Source organism: Platichthys flesus, chromosome 2 (assembly GCF_949316205.1).
Source record: "Platichthys flesus chromosome 2, fPlaFle2.1, whole genome shotgun sequence".
NCBI lineage: Eukaryota > Metazoa > Chordata > Actinopteri > Pleuronectiformes > Pleuronectidae > Platichthys > Platichthys flesus.
Genome location: NC_084946.1, coordinates 14,188,425 through 14,205,904, shown reverse-complemented (window position 1 = coordinate 14,205,904; position 17,480 = coordinate 14,188,425). Strand labels below are relative to the sequence as shown.

At 40.7% G+C, this 17,480-nt stretch overlaps 1 protein-coding gene across 2 annotated transcripts in view; it reads left to right on the top strand.

The window, feature by feature from the left end:
* The first annotated feature begins 3,386 nt into the window (after positions 1–3,386).
* Positions 3,387–17,480, top strand: part of LOC133965328 (RNA-binding motif, single-stranded-interacting protein 2-like) — a 29,444-nt gene continuing 15,350 nt past the window's right edge. Inside the window, exons 1-2 of one of the 2 annotated variants that reach the window (XM_062399823.1) lie at positions 3,387–3,628; positions 13,755–13,918. In XM_062399823.1, the coding sequence (XP_062255807.1) occupies positions 3,557–3,628; positions 13,755–13,918 (236 nt within the window). In that variant the 5' untranslated portion in view covers positions 3,387–3,556. The remainder of the gene's footprint in view (positions 3,629–13,754; positions 13,919–17,480) is intronic. The other variant, XM_062399815.1, reaches the window with a different exon arrangement.

Here is a 17,480-nt window from a genome sequence, read left to right as displayed (position 1 = left end):
TTTGAATGCACTTCCACTGATGTGGACCCCTGCCGCCTCCCCCCCTGTTAGCCATTCTAACCTTGAACCCCACACTGAGCGACAGTCTGAGTGACCGAGCCCCTGTCTCACAAATGAACTCCCTGAACCTTTCCGCACCATTCATATCCACTTTCCTCCACACACGCAGACTCCCCTTCCTCCCAAACAACAGCTCACTTTGATGGTAGAGGTCCACCCCCACTGCACTGACTCTGCTCTGTCTGTGTCTGTGTCTGTGACTTTGTGTGTGTGTGTCTGTGTGTGTGTGTGTGTGTTGGACACAATACAAGCAAAGGGTGGCCCTCAACATGTGCTTTTGTCTGTCAATAGGTTGTATTTTTTTTTTTTTTTTTGTGCTTTATGCTGAAGTTGCAAAGGGAGATTGACTTTTATGTCGGCTCAGATTAAGATTTATACAGCCTTTAGATAAGAACTGAAAATGGACCAGGCAATTGATTTTATGGAAGAACCTTTGACTTGTTTTGAAACAATTGAATGTTAAGGGTTCATTCCCACACAGAGGGCATAATAAATTAAACTGAAAACATAAAGAATTCCCCATCTCTTCTATTCGATACGCACACACAGAGACCCTGCTTAGCTACCCACAGAGGTAATAAGTATAGATTTGCATGCCAGAAACACTTGGGATGGAGGGGGCCAGGTTCCTTAGCAACAAGCCTGTTGATGTCCAAACAATGTCGACGTCGTCAAAGTGGCCGCTTGTGCAAGACTGAGGTTCTGCTGAGTACAACAATGTTTCTGGTGTGTTCCTAAATGCAGACGGAGGGACGGCCCACGGACGAGCTGAATGAAACGGAGACCATCGCACGCCCAAGTGCTCACAGCGCTTTTTTCAAAGAAATACAGTTCCCGCTGCTGTATTTGATATTATTTGATATTATTTGATATTATTTGATACTATTTGTCCGCGTAGTTTCAGGATCAGTGGGCAGCATGTGATGACATCCGCCAAGTCTGCAACCTGGTCTTTTATAAAAGCTGTGTGAGGGATGGTGTGCAAAATTATAGAAGAAGCAATTTGTGAGTTAAAAAAATAATGCATATTTTTTCAAAGTAACCTTACGATAATAGACAAAAGATGTTTTTAATGCTGTGATTTGCTTTTTTTCCTCAGAACAATTACAGGGAAACTTCACAGGCAAATTTCAGGTCGGAGGATTGGCAGCGTTGTGCAGCTCAGCTCCCTCATTTGAATAACAGACAGACACTCTTGGCGGAAGTCGGTTTTGCTCATCAGTTGAAAGAATCAAAGTGTGTTCAACCACCTCTGTGTTTTGCTAATGTGCATACTGGGAAATACAAACATATTTAGTCTTGTAGGATTATTTGCAGACAGTCCCAGGCATCAACAATGTACATTTGTTCCTGGAAACTTTTTAAATATATGTACAAAGAGCTGCCAATGACACATAGATAGAGCACATGACTGGTACATTGCATAACTGCAGGACACCTCGAGAGATTGGGGGAAGCTTTGTTGGGCTTTGAACCATTAATACCCAGTTGCTTTGTAGTGTAACCGGTTCCCATTATAACAAATGCAGCTGCATTTTAAGCATCAGGTTTCCGCTGCCATCTGTGTTTGGATGTATCTCCCGGCCAATCGCTGGCAACAGGAGAAAGTGAAAAGGCTTTTAAATATAGCAGAAGTAGATAAGAAGCCAGAGTCAGTGCCCATACAGGCAGCCATGGATCAGACGTGGAAGGCTACTTCAGGACACTGCTCATTCACACTCGACCGGTAAATGTTTAGGTTTAGTGCCCCGCATGTGTGCGTCTGCTGTTTAACAGCCGTCGTCTGTGACCTTCAGAAGGAAACTGCAGGAAATTGTTAGTGCAGGAACCAGATAAAGTCAACATGTATGCATTACCCCATGACCAGTCCACATCTTCATGGGTCAGGCAGATGAAAACATTTTAATAAAATAAAAAGCATGAGAATGACGCAGGGGTGGCACAGAAAAGAAGTGGACCTTGTGTCCACAACAGTTAGTATAATTTTAAACTTAGAGGTTGAGGTACTGAGTGCAATGGAAGTGGCAGAGTTGAAGAAAAACATCTTTGTACTGAAAAAACTTCACTAGTGTGAAGTCCGCTTTCAGGCAGACTTTATAATTCTATTATTGAGGTTATTTCTTACTGATAGTTATCATGGAAAACAATGACACATGTATTTTTCATTTTATGATTCGTAACTATATTACACTGACAAGTAAGTTACAGTTTTCACACATTTCCTTTATTTGTGTCTATTAAAGACTATTTGTATGAAAAATTACACAGTTAAGTCATGCAATGATTCAAGCTTTCCTACGGAATTGATGACGAATGTTGTGTAGAATAATGTATATATAGGGACACGCAAGATATAAGAAAACTGGTTAAATCCATTTTTCTGGCATAAACCTTTCCGTCTGTTTAAAGGTCGTAGTTTAATATGTTGACTTAAAGCTTGAGCAAGAGGAAAATTCCACAGTTTACATTTCTTGTCTCTGAAAGATTTTCCAAGATCGCCTCATCAAGCTCAGCTGTTATTTTAATCCATACAACCATACATAGACCTAGCATATGTAAAACTGCTCTTATGGATACTGTTAAAGGGTTCGTTCACACAAAAATGAATTTTCTGCTCACCACCTAGCCACAATTTTTTGGGATGTTTCAGGGGTAAACAGAGTTTGCAGCCTAAATGTAAAAACACACAAAATGCATCCATACTGCTCCTGTGGTGTCATCCAAGTCTCAAAAGCCCCAACAATCAAATTCAAATCGAAACAGCTTCATTTACGCCTACAACCTAAATGTTCTCTGTGATCCACGCGTGAACACAGCTCTGGCTAACGTGTTGTAAATGAAGCCTTTTTCGAAGATAATGAGTGAAGTTCCATTTTTGGGTGAACTATCCCTTTCAGCTTCATGAATGATCTGGATACTTGTGGTCAAGGGTAAGATAGGACATCGTCAAACAATAGCCAAAGAATATGATATCTATATAATGTAGGATCATTTACACATGTCTGAGGGTTTTGCTGTGGTATTAGAACTCAGATAAAATGGATTATGGGATTTCTGAAGAATGACCACCTTGGCGGACAGACTACGATGAACAGAAACTAGGCCAGAGAGTGAAATAAGGACCCGGGTGGCCTATAATCTGATTTTACAGGTGTTTTGTCCCAAAAGGCTCGATTTTGAGAAACTATACTGGACCCATTATTCCACTTTCTCCCCCAGTGAGCAAGACAACGGTAGGCGGTGGATGAAGATGAACTAATTCCCTCTTCTCTGTGTGTGTGTGTGTGTGTGGACCCCACCCGGAGCAGCGGGATGGACCCCTGAAGGCGCCCGGGGGGCCCCCCTCCGCCCTGCCTCCCTCCCTGGCTCCCGCAGCAGCAGCAGCAGCACCACTCGCAGTCAGGCAGCGGGACTCCAGGCTCTCACTTCCCCAGCTGCTGACGTCAGCTGGCAGCCTGGGCTGTGCTCGCCGCTCCGCTCACAGCGCCGAGGAAAAATGCTGCTCTCCGTTCCGCCAAGGGCAGGAATCAACCCGTACAGCGGCTACAACAGCAGAAACAGCAAAAAGGTGAGGAAAGAAAAGACGCCTTCGGGCCTTCTCCTTGTGCCGAGCATTTCCCCGGGCTTGTTCGCTCCCTTTACAGGACAACGCGTCTGTGTGAGCCGCGGAGGGGAAGAGGAGAAAACACGGTGACAGTGCGAGCTGCAGTGTCCTTGAGAATTTAACTTCACACTTCACGGAGTGAGGCGGAGGAGAGGCGCCGCGGAGCCGCGGAGTTTTTGTTCGGGGGGAAAGTGTCCGCCGCTCGGTCCTGTCATGTTGTACGACCGCTGTTTTATGGGCTAGCGCTTGTGTGCGTTTGTGTGTGTGTGTTTGTGTGGGCGCGAGCGAGTGAGTGAGTGAGTGAGTGAGTGAGTGCGTGCGTGCGTGCGTGTGCTTGCTACTACGGTAAGGATGTCGGCTCCTGTTCACACGCACGGCGACAAAAAGACAAGTCAATGCCGGAGAGAGCAACTTTTTTTTACCGGGGAGTGTGGCGGACCGTGTCGGGACGGCAGCGCGTCTCAGCCGGGAAGTGTTGGTGGAAGTGGGGGTAGGGAGAGAAGGAGGGGGGGGGGGGGGGGGGGGGGGGGGGTCTGTGGCTAACATGTTACAAATGAACTCTTCTTCCTCCGTCACATCGCATCTCGTGTAAAACCTGCTTCTTCTGCATTGTCTCCCGCCGCCGTAAGTTTGCAAAGTTTTTTTTCTTTTTTCCTCCCTTCTCTTCTCCTCTTTTCTTTTCTCCTCCTGGTTTCCCATTTGAAAGCGCAGTTTGCCCCACCCCTCGAAAAAACCCTCCACACCATGATGACTACTTTCCCAGAAATATGAATCGAGCCCCCCCCCCCCCCCTCTCTCTCTCTCTGTCACTTTTCCATCCAAAAGGTGAAGGAAGGACACTCCTATGTAAATGCATGAAACAGAGCGATACAATAATAGAGCATTGATTTTTTTTTTTTTAAATTGCCACATCTTTTGTGTCTGCTGGCTTTTTTACACACAGTTGTTTATACTCCGACTTGTCCCAAATGTTATCAAGATAGACGTTTTCATTTAAATCGATATTGATTATTATCATGATAAAAATACATTACTGTTTCTTTTAAGGATAAAGACAGATTTATGGTCCTGAGTCAATCAACCAATCAAATTGTACTGTGCCCTGTCCTCTGCCCTGAACCTGCAACAAGAGGAAGGAAAAAACACCAACAAAGAGGAAGGTTCAGGTTGATAAACAGCGAAACCTCTCACACGTCTGAAGTAGATCAATCTTGTGTTCTACCTCCTCAGTGTGTTTACACATTGTATCATCGTACTATTATATTTCAGTCGTTTTTGATGTTTTCTCGAGCTGTCTCAAGGTTTGCCGTCACTGCTGACTCTGTCACTTTTCTAACCAATAGGCCAGGGAAGGACACTCCTATGCAAATGCATTGAAACAGGGACCAACAAGAAAACACGGTTTAAAAAAGACGAGAATAAACTTTCTTTATGGGCAGAGATTGACAAACACATAAAAAGTAGAACATTTTATAAATCGTGTTTCTACAATGCATAAGCATCATATTGATATACATTTGACCTTTTTTATATTGCTATTGATGAAAGTTACATTATGATAATTATTGATACGGTTTTATTGGGTTCTCTTGGTGGCTGACATTGTTACCTATTGTAACCAATAGGTGAAGAAAGGAAACTAATGCAAATACAGGAAACAACCTTTAATGTTGAGTAGAACGATCACAACTGATAAAAATGACATGTTTAGTGTCTTTGCTTGGCAGATCTGTTTTTTAAATATGTTTCAAGAAAAGTTGTTGGCTTCACTTCCCTTTTCCTGAATAGTCTGTTTTTATTTGCTCATGCTATATATGACGCGACTTCTCTCTATGGACAATGAAGGCTTATTAGTGATGGGGTAAAAGCTCCTCCATTATCTGTGAGATGAAATATACACGGTAGCTTCTTGTTCTCCTCTGCTCTGTCTGCTTGACAGTGTGTGTGTGTGTGCGCATGCGCGTGTGTGTGCCTGCTCCTGAAAGGCATTTTGAAAATGTTTATTGACGTATTGTCTGTCTGTGATCTTGGGCACCGCCTGGCTGCTCATCCTCCCAGATCTGATGTCAACACTTGAAAGGAAACAGCATTGAAGAAAACAGCATTGTCTATGAATTGTTTGTCTTGCACACAAACTCAAACACACACACATATGCAAACACCTCACGTTAGATGTTTACTGTGTACACATATTTGAATGCTGTTATTTACTTGAGCTAGAAGTAGCTTGGACCAAATTTAATTTCTGCACTGTTCAAAAAGAAGATGACACTGTATGGGAAATGGAGGTGCCAGCATTCATATTTGTATGATACTATATGGATAAAGTTGCCAGTGTAATGAAACACTTACATTTTACTCTTGCACTCAGGGCTTAAAAGATTAGTCGGTATAATTGATTAGATAGACAGAGAAATAATCAGCAACCGTTTATAGATTAATGGCGTCAACATTATCTGTTTCCAGCTTCTCACGTGAGGATTTGCCTCTTTTCTTTGTCATTTATCATCATAACTGGAATATCTTTGAGTTTTGGACATAAAGACAAACGAAACAAGACATTTCTAGGATGTGGCCGTAGGCTCTGAAAAGCTGTGATTAGACTATTTGTTAGATGTCATTGATTTAACAATAAACCAATAAGATAAACTGCTAACAATCTTCTCATTAGCTCCTCTATTCTGGCAGCTAAAGTTCGTACAGAGGGCAAGTTCCAGTGTTGTGATTCCTAACATTCCCCCCCCCCTTCTCCACCTCCTTCTCATTCTTTCTATCTCTTGCGCACATTCGCAATACCTGAGGTGTAAAAGTACACAAAATACAAGCGTGAATGCAAATACAAACACGTCAGGAGGTGAGACAAGCACTCTTTGTGCGTTCAAAGTGGTTTCAGAGGGTGACAGCTAAAAAAGTGTTGGGTCTCTGTTGTGCTTAAAGCAGCTGCTCCTCCCCTGACTCAGCACCTCATTTCCTCCCTCAAGTAAATAGAATTAATGTTCTCAAATCAAATTTGGCCAGTTTCTGTGTAAAGCTTCCTGGATGGAAAAATAACAGGAGGTGGCTTGTCACTGCTCAAGGTATCATGCGTCTCGTTCAGGGCCTCATCAAAAGGCTTTTTTTTGTACTTCTCAATCGGATTTTTGTTCCCTTATAGGCCAGAGTTCTTTTCAATGAATGTCAACTTACTGATGTGATTTCAAAGCTCCGGATCCTTCAAAACTTTTGTCTGATCAAAACACAACTTGAGAGAAATATGAAAGGAAATGAAAGAAATACATTAACTGTGGCATCAAAATTGTAATACACCTGCAAAGGGTTTGACTTGAAATGACAATTCATATAGATGAGGGGAAGTTTACAATGCTTGTTTATATCATTGATTTCACCTTTTCACTTGTAAGGACATGGCATGGTTTCCTAATTCTTAGCCTTTGTTAAACTATGCTGATTTGAAGCATATATTTAACATCTATGACATTTGGCTTTGACAATGCTCAGAACTTGACTGCCATATGTGACAGGAGTAGAATTTTTTTGAATAAATTATAATGCGTCAAACCTCAAACCTGGACACACAAACAAGTAAAACATATAAAGATACATATAAATCTTTGTTTGAAAGATCAATAACTAACTAAAATGTTGTGTTAAAGCAACCCATATATGATTTAATGTTGACAGACATTTGTTACAATGTCAGATGGCCAGCAGTGTGTTTGACTTGAGGGCACTATTGTGTTTGCTCACTAAAATGAACACTGTGGTAAACTTTGAATATAGTAATTGGTGACCAGTTTACTTTACAGTCATACTAACACATAACACCAAAGTAGATATTTGACACTAACAACACTGAGACTTGACAGATGGTAACATTCTGAAGCAGGATGGTGGTTGTGCGAGAAGATTGGTTGCTCACAGTATATTTTTTAATCACACTGAAATGACCTGAAACCACCCTATGATTTGTAGTAAATAGGTGAACGCTTGAAAACCCACTTGTATTATATACAGATCTCATTAACCTTTTTTCCGACAACCACAGGAAGCTGTTTTCAGCAAACGAGCGGTGACAAAGCCACAGTTCATGACCTGCACAGCAGGAAACTGCGTTAAAGACAAAGGAAATATCAGCCCCAGTGCAGTGACTGAACTATCAGTGGTAGCTTTGTTAATCTTTAATAATTGTAAATTTACATAAAAAAGTAGCATTTACATCATTCTAAAAAGAATGTACCTAATTAATTGACATAATGAAAAAATGCCATTCTGACATGCACTGAAGTCCGGTCATGTTCCAGAGGCGCTGTATGTGGGAACTCATACAGCTGGAAAATGTATGAAAAACACACAGTGATTTGAATGGGCACGTTGGTGATGTTTTTAGCATTTGAAGAACACAAACTGGAAGAATACAAATATCTCTGGATGAAAAGAGGAGCTATACACGTAGATGACGCAGACGAAGATGTCACGTTGATTCCAGAGCTCTCCAGATGCAACATTTTCTGGATTCCGTGTCTAAAAATAGCTCCAGATATTGGTGAAAATATTTAGAATTTGAAATGTCATGCTTGGTGTATATGTTCATCACAAATACAAGACAATCATAAGCTCTAGTGATTTCAACCTCGCTGAACTCTCCTGTAAAGTCACCTTTGTCCTTTTGGCCTCGTACCAGGTGTATGTTTATCTAAGTCTTGTTTAATGTGTCAGATGTTCTGAACTGGTCCCCTGCTTCTGTGCCAACTGCACGAACCAGCCAAGGTGAACAGGTACGCGGGGAGATGGAGCTCATGGAGAAAGCACAGCTGTCAGAAATCCGATGCCAAGTGCTTCAGTGATGCCAGACACTCTGTGTGCCTCAGATTTTGTTTGATCTCGAGCTGAGCTGAGGGCCAATGTCTGGAGGCATCTGTTTCCAAGTTTCTCCAGCTCTTGTCACCTGACCCGTATTTAAAGCCATGCATGCTTGCCTGTGCATTTGCGCTGTGCGTGTGCATCAAGGTGTGATTAGCAAGATTTGGAAGATTTATAGGTGCTCATGGAAAGACAAAGGGAAGGGGTGGGTTCCAGACGGAAAGGAAGGAGGATTCAGGAGCGAGTCTGGACGTGATTTTGGTGTCCCTGTCACCTGGTTGGAATGCAGAGCTCTTCATTCAAATGGCTGTGTGATAAGATCAGTAACAGAGACAGAGGATTTCCTGCCTTCTGCCGTATGCTAGAACACACAGTCCTCCCCTAACTTGGCTAATATTTGAATAGATCCCTAGCTTGTGGTAATATTGCCATCAGCGTGGCATTTTCTTTCATGCACAACTGTTCATGACACAGTTTGAAGAATTTGTTAAGATGTAGTATCCCAAATTTATCAATAAGTGTATGTCTGTATCAGAATGATAATGACAGGAAATTATATGATCAAAGACCCCAAAAAAGTTTCTGAAATTCCTGTTGTTGCAACATCATTCCCATGAATCATTTAACCAGTTGGTCTTAAAGCAACGCGGCAGCTCTGCACTGTAATTCTGTACAAGCTGGAAGCTTCGTCCACATTCAGCCAGGCTATAAATCCGTGCATTAGCATGTAAGTCGGTCAGATGGTCCGACACTCATAGCTCTTTTCTGCCTGAGGAGAAAACAGCCCCTCCAGAGGGGAGCAGACAGGACATGGGAGGGCACACAGACCCCCCAAGAGCCAGGAAATCCATGGAATTCCATGGGTCAACCTGGGGTCAACTGGAGAAGCCCCACAGGGAGAGACGGAGTTAAAACAGAGATGGAGTGAGTCTAAAAAGAGAGCTGGTCCTAGTCATGTCTGTCAAGACATACAGTGTAGCAAGCGTTTAAAGTGATATTTTTAATGATCATAATTTAAATACTTAAATACTTGAGTACTTAAAACAATGATTATCTGTGCTTATTTAGAGATTAAAGTCAGTCAGTACCAACAACATGATGTATTTGAGGCAGTCGCTTCCTGTCTTGCTCTAAAATTACATCAAAATGAGAAGAAACTGTTTTATTTATAGAAATGTTCTTGATTCTTACCCTTACTTTGGTCCTAAAATATCCAGTGATATTTTTGAGTTTTTGTGTACAAGGCTTCTTACGACGGCTAATTAGGAAAATTACCTTTTATTACACAACTGTACCACTGATGTTTTTAATTTCTAATTCAATCTTTTTTGGAAGGATGGGTAGTAGTACAGTTCTTAGTGTAAGGATTAGTTCTTTCCTTATCTTGTGTGTTTCCCCTTCTTCTGACTAAAAGCCATATGATTTCCTTGAGGTCACATCATTAGGGGGAGAATAACGTTGAACTCACATGTATGTGCTGCGTTAACGCTTTACAGTGGGTGCGCCCGAAACCATCAGTACAATTCAGAAGCACAAAGATGAACACACACACCTGGTTGACCGGTGGCCTCCTCATTTGCATTAACGTGTTCAGATAGGACATTACAATATAAAAATCTAAGAGATTGTTGCAGTTTTTTGAGAATAGAGCAAAGGGTATGTGATCCGCTGCAGTTTGCCTAGAATTAGATTAATCTATTTTAAACAGGGCTCCTGGACCATTTGACAGCTGATGAGAAGACTGAATGAGTAAATGATGGCCTTGTCTGTTACATTGGGGCAGTTGACTGGATAAGTAGTAAATTACTCATTATTATTGATAAACTTTTGACAGAAAGTCATACATTTTATAAAAAAACTTAATGTTAAACGAGTTAATGGATAATCAGCAAACAGTGAAATTGATATTTATTTGCCTCAGACTGAACAAGCTTAGCAACTTGTAAATCCAATACGCATTGATGAAAAGTAAAACAGAGTGAAAGTTAATCACTGACCATGCATATTATTTCATGGTTATATATTGATGAGTTAAGTTTTTCGGGAAGTTGCTGCAGCTCAAATCAAAAATCATACTGGGACCCACTACTTCAGTTAGAATGTCACCAATTATAATTTACCAACTACTTTAAGGATATTGAATCGAGTCAGCACTTATTGAAACATGTAGCACTGAATTCAATGTTTAAAATACCCAGGCAGTCTAATGAAGGCAATTTTCCTTTAAGAGCATTTCCTCTGCACCTGTTTGTGCTTCACTTAAAGTGAGCTTTGATGTTTGTGTAATTACTGACTGATTACTTTACAATGACATCAGTGTAATCTGTTATTAGATTAACAGATTACATACTCAGATCACAGCCACACAAACAATTTTAAAAGAACAGCATAATAAAGGTCACTAATATTAGAGATGTAATGCTGTAAAATAGTTTCACAAACAACCATGATGTAACTGTAAACTGTGTGTGTGTGTGTGTGTGTGTGTGTGTGTGTGTGTGTGTGTGTGTGTGTGTGTGTGTGTGTGTGTGTGTGTGTGTGTGTGTGTGTGTGTGTGTGTGTGTGTGTGTGTGTGTGTGTGTGTGTGTGTGTGTGTAACGATGTGCTCCTGGTACAGTCTGGAGTTTGAATTGGCACTCTGTTAAAAAGAGGGTGTGAATGAGATTAAAGGTCTCTGCTCTACTGTTCTTTCATTCACAAAATTAGCAGCCTCCAAAACGTATTAATCCTGAATTACAATGTGACAAGTGAGATAAACTCCTTCATGCTTGTGCTGTATTTGCTCTACAGAATGTCCACTGGCTGAAAAGTTTGAAGACTCACATAAATGAATATGACCTTTTATAAAACATTAAGAAATGAATGATGTATTTATATATTATTCAAATTTACAGGGGGTGGACAGTTGCTAGATTAAACATAAGTGTCATTTTTGTGTCTAAGCTTGTTAAACTGTTGCTGGGAAGTAAGCCCTAAATCTTCATCTGGAGTTTTCTCATTTCAAGAAGGAATGAAATCACCATTTCGCCATTAAAAAGTAAAGTAAACACACATAGTTACTTTATCCCTGTTTTAGATTTTAGGAAGTAGAGAAATGTGTCAAATATTTATATATGTTCAATGTTCATATAGTACACACCATTACAGTAAAAGATGCCATGAATTTGAAGTCCTGCCTCGTCGTATGCACAGTCCACTCTGTTGTTTCCTGCCTCGTTACTCATGGAGAGGATGGTGGAAATATTCCTGGAATGAAAGAGTTGAAAGAAAAGAAAACAAAGCCTCCTCTCTTTCAGTTTTACTTTAAGCAGGTTGTGTCTCTATTTTACCTTAGTGAGCAAACCCATGCAAACGTTTCAGGGTACTTTCAGCGATAGAGGAAGAGTGGATTATCCTCAGAGGAATGAATCTGTTGTTGTTGAGGCAGCTGCTGCCAGGTTGCAGGCGAAATAGATGTCACAGAGGCTGTCCTGAAGGGGCTTATGGATGACGACTAATTATCCGGATTGGTTGATGTTGCTGGTGGTCCTAGTGTGACCGTGACTTCCTGCTGGGCTTTTCCCCCAGACACCGGTGGATCAGTGACCCCGTCCTCTATCCTGAAATTAACCCATTGTCCTCTGCTGCAGTCAGGGGACCCTGCTCAGCTCCTTCAGAAAGCATGTTTCTTGTCATTCCTTCATATGTAACATGTGGCTGTTAAATCAATGTGATTAAAGTCACCCTTCTCAAAGTAAATAAACACAGCACTTGACTGGGTCTGGGCTTTCGTCTAGTGTGAGGTGTTGATATTTACTACCTCTATCTTTTTTGGAGAACAGCCAGTATATTTGTTCCTGGGGTTCCTGATGGTGAGAGTGATAATGAAACCAAATGTCACCCAATGAAATATGTTTACATTTTTATTATATAGAGTCTTCGGTTAGACACACACATGATAACACATCACATAGTTAAGTTGCCCAAATATATTTGGCTCAGCAATAAATCATCAGTTGTGGAATTAGTGATAAAAATGATCCACATGCCCAACATTAGGAGGCTGCGGATTTCACGTGATTGTCTTTGCAACAAACAGACACAGACATCGGCTCTTATCACAACAAACTGTCTTGACATCACCGTCACTGTCTTCTACGTGTAAGACACCACTCTTTCAGTGGGAGGTATTTGTTTTCTTTTAGTTTTTTTAATTTTGCCTCCGAGCCTCTCACGCTGACATTTACGTTCACTGAAGTGCATCTCATGGAGTTTAGTGCATGTCTGAAAGCAGCTTAATATGTTGAGTGTGGAAAGAGTTTTCGAGTGAATGACTGAAGACAGACTGTGTGCGTGTGTGTGTATGACAGAGAGGGATAGAATAATTATGAAATTATTTCAGTGTGTGAATCACGATTTTTTGGAACACTTTCACCTTATTTTATTTATACAGCTATAAGACTGGTAACTACGCTAATTTTGGTCTCTACAGTTATGACCTCACATATTCGCTCCGTTTCATCTTTAGACGTAATAAATTCCTGCTGCGCTGTGTTTATTCATCTACTTGAATTCTCCTTCATTTTCATAAACAGACTTTGTATGTCATGTGGACTGAGCTGCTCTCTGTGTCTGCATCTCAGGCTCTTGTTAACTGTTAACCATACACACTGGTGTGAGAGGGAAATGTCAGATTACTGTGTTGAACCTAAGAGATAGCTTGTAAAGAGGAAAATACAGGGTTGCACAGAAGTGATTTGTTTATCCGTAGTATCAGCTATATTTATCAGAAGAAGAAAAATCTGACAAAGAAATACATTATAAGATTTGTCAACATCTAGTCTATCAGCAAATTCTGAGACTTTTGTTTTTTGATATGAACCACAAGATTACTGAGCGGTTCTCAAAGTAACAAAGAAGTTACCCAACATGCAGAAATCATAGAGGCCCCTTTTCCCTATATGGAGTAGACAGCCAAGAGGCCCCATATTCCCCTCAGAATGCATTATTGGTGAGTGCTGACATGAGGGCTGTATGATATCATTTTCTGCAGCACCCACATAATCATCCGTCTTTCGCAGGATCGCTTTCTATCTCTAAACATTTTTGCAGTATTCCTTTGAGGTTTCCATGCTTTGAGTAGTAAAACTAACTAAACACACAGGAATTGTCAAGTATTAACTGATATTTGAGGGTGATTTTAAAAAGTGATTTATTTGTGTATTCTGATGTCTCTTTCTCATGCCATTAGGCCTATGTGTCCTCCGGCCACCAGATGGCGCCCCCCAGTCCCAACAACAACAGTAGCAGCAACAGCAGCAGCGGGGGAGGGGAACAGCTGAGTAAAACAAACCTGTATATCCGCGGCCTCCATCCGGGGACCATGGACCAAGACCTGGTCAAACTCTGCCAGCCGTGAGTGATTCATTCAACTTAAACTTTTTTTCCCTACAAACTATTGTCGGAATATAGACGGAGCCACACTAACAAATATTTCTCTTTGGGAGAAGCACGGCAACGAGAAATTCTTATTTTTGATGTCATTTTTGGAGGTGCACCTTTTCACGTTCTGGCACAGTTCGATGAGTTGACTGTCACCACTTTACCACTTCATGTCTCTCAAATAATATGAAGCTACCAACATTAGCAGGCTAATTTGGTTTAGCATAAATAGCGAAAGCAAAGTGAAACAGCTAGCAAGACTTTGTCAAAATTCAAAAATACTTCGACCAACAACTCTCAACAATTGTCTGTTAACAGGTTAGTTTGAACTATGATTTTTTTCAACCTGTAGACATGTTTGGCAGATGGATAAATAGTTGTTTTGTCAACAAATAGTTTCTCCTTGAGTTTCTGTTTGTGTGTGGATACATGCACAACATTATAGTTAGTGAACTGTTGGAAGGTGAGTAGTGTTTTGAGCAGTGCCAGGTTAGTTGTTTCCCCATGCCTCCAGTCTTAAGGCTAAGCTAAGCTAATGTTAAGCTAAGCTTACTGGCTCTAAATCATACACGATCATTCAATAATGTATAAGCCTTGCAGATATGTTGTCTAAATATGGTCGGTCGATATCCCTTTTTTGATACTTAAACTTTTTTCCTGCAGTATATGGTGTTGCTAGCTGATCAAAAAGAACATGGCTTTGAGTGGACCATTAATGGTCGCAATTATAACATGTTGATAATCTCCAAACTTGAGCCAGCCCATGGTCTTCTTTGGTTGCCTATTTGTACCTTTGTAAACTGTCAGATCTTATTGTGCAACTTAACTGGCATCAGTGTCTAAATCCAATGTTGCACTCAGCTATGAACAGGCACCATATCCTAAACTAGATGGATGTGAATGTGTCAGTCACCTCTTTTCAATCCTTCCTGCTTTTATTGGTTTTGAGTTGCTTTGTTTCGGGACCTTGTGACATGCTGATAACTGTGGCTGTACAGACATGAGTGAAACATGTTCCCTTGGTTGCTTCCTTTTAAGAAGGTTTAATAGACTTATCATATTACCTCCGGATGGGCCTACCTCAACAAAGTTCATAGATAACATTGCTTATCTGAGCGTGCAAAGCCGAACCATTTCCACCCTTTTCTGTCTTTTCTTTGGCAACAGCTACTCATCACCCATACTGTTGGGTGATGAAATTAAAATGTTTAAAGCCGTAATTAGATGTTTGGGGAAAAAACAGCTGGTAAGGCAAGAAGGGGAAGAAAGGCAGTTTGTGAATAGGAATGCTGATTTACTTAAACTATTGTCAGTTTCATTAAATCTCGACAATTATTGGAACAAAACATTGTCGGCAAAAGGCTGAAGCCTACAAGGGAAACAGAGGAATGTGAGAGTTCAAAGAGTCAGGATAAAGATGAGACCGGCTGGGGATGAAGACGGAGAGAAGGGGCCAGAGAAGGGTACAGCATGTTGCCTTCTCATGTCCTGATATAACCTCCCCCTTTTTTAGTGAGGCTGAATGGGTTCAAAGGCAGTGAACTAGTCTTAATCACCCCCAGATAAATAGCCAAGCCTCTATCGTATGTACACAAAAAGACACGCATACACACACTCACACACACAGACACTGAGAGAAAGAGATAAAACGTAGTAATAAAGCAGCCAAACTGGTTCTGGCTGCTGCAGGTCAGGGCCACGCTGTATGCCACAGAAGTGATTTGTGAACTTCGCCGTGCATCTCTTATTCCCACGGATCATGTCTCCCTGAACACACTTTGAACACAACTAATAAAACCTGACTTGTTAACACTCTGACCAATACCGCAGCTGCTTTCCCTCTAACATTTGTGTTTGGTTCTCCACCCGGCATGAGGAAGCCTAACATAAAGCAACATAAAGTCTCCCCAGAGTAAACGTGTACAGTTTGCATCTGGTAATCATGTTCATGTTGGAGAGCAGGTCTGAGTTGCGCACGCATTTTCAAAGCTCGAACAATAAAGTGAAAATCTGAAATCTGTGGTTGGTCTTTGAAACACAGTGGAAGACTAACAGAGAAGTCATTGTGAAGCGTTGTGGAGAAGTGGAGAGGTGGGAGGCTTCAGGGGTGGCTGGGAGGTCTCCCCTTGAAGGGGAAACTTAAATGATTTGGAAAAGAGTAGCATGGCCTGCTGGGAAAGAATGTCAGACGTCTGTATATGGGTCAGAGACGGCTTTTAAGTCCCTGTTGCCTGCACAGTGTGGTGGGCTGCTCGTTCTGCTGCAGAGGGGCTGAGGTAACCCGAGGGTCACACAGTCACTGCCTTTAGACCTTTGAACTGTCAATGTGTCTCTGTTACAGACAACATGAAAACATGAAACACTGCTTTGGATTTTCTTGGTCATGCTCCTGATGAAAGTCAAGCTGATCAAATGATTTTGTCATTCTGCATGAGCTTGAAACCAGGTAATTCCGAGGCAGAGTTAATGAGAGAGACTGATGTCGTTATAATCAGAATAATAATATAAACGAAGGCTCTTTGTTTTTAGTTCGCAGCCCCTTCATTAAGTTTATGGTGATATAAACAAGGTTTTATTATTATGTCGTGCATATTACTTTGCCCAGACTGCATGGGCTTAAAAGACACCACAAGTTGATTAAAGCCACATGCAGAATACTGACAAAACATTTCTATTTAAAAATCTGAATGTATAGTTATTAGATAAGACTTCTGTACTTCTTTTCCAGGTATTAAACAATGAAAGTTTGTATATATAAATATTTCGGCATTTTTGTACTGTACAAATAAATAAAAAAGAGGCGTTTGCTCTCCATCTCTCCAAAGTCACATAGTTTGCAAAATCTGTTTTCTTCCTTGGTATATATTTTGAATCTGCCAACCTCAATGGCCAGAGGAAGAATACCAGTTTTCATCTGTGCAACAAAACCATCGCTGGCTTCAAGATAAGCAAGATGTAACACATGGTTTTTGTTTTGTTCCCCATTTTGCTTTGGGGATGTCTTTTTCAAACCATTTGTACTGTTATTTTGTACATGGAACTGTTAAAAATAGAAACGCAAAAAATGATAATTAAATAGATTCCACACAAAGCATTTGCCGATTTAGGCTCAATATTTATGGAAATTGTGACTTATACACCTTTTGATACCTTTCAAATTGTGTATAACTTGTGTTTGGTATAGTTTAATTAGGGTAAGACACAATATAAGTCTTACATTATATTAAAGATACATTAGGCACAAATTCCCTGACATATTGGATTTGAATTAGAAACTTTTGCAGAGCTATGTGTATGTGTCTTGGTTTGTGTTGGTTTGTGTATGTATGTGTGTTTGTGTGTATATTGGCACCATTTTGTCTCTTTTTTTGATTATTAGATATTTTCTTATGAAACTAAATTTTAGACTGGGATCAAAGAGGATCACTCAAAAATTACTCCTGAAAATGCACTGCTATAAAATGAAACTACTGGACTTGTGCAAGTCAGTTCCAGTTTTATTCCTAGTATTAGGGAAGAGGAACTTGTGTTTGTT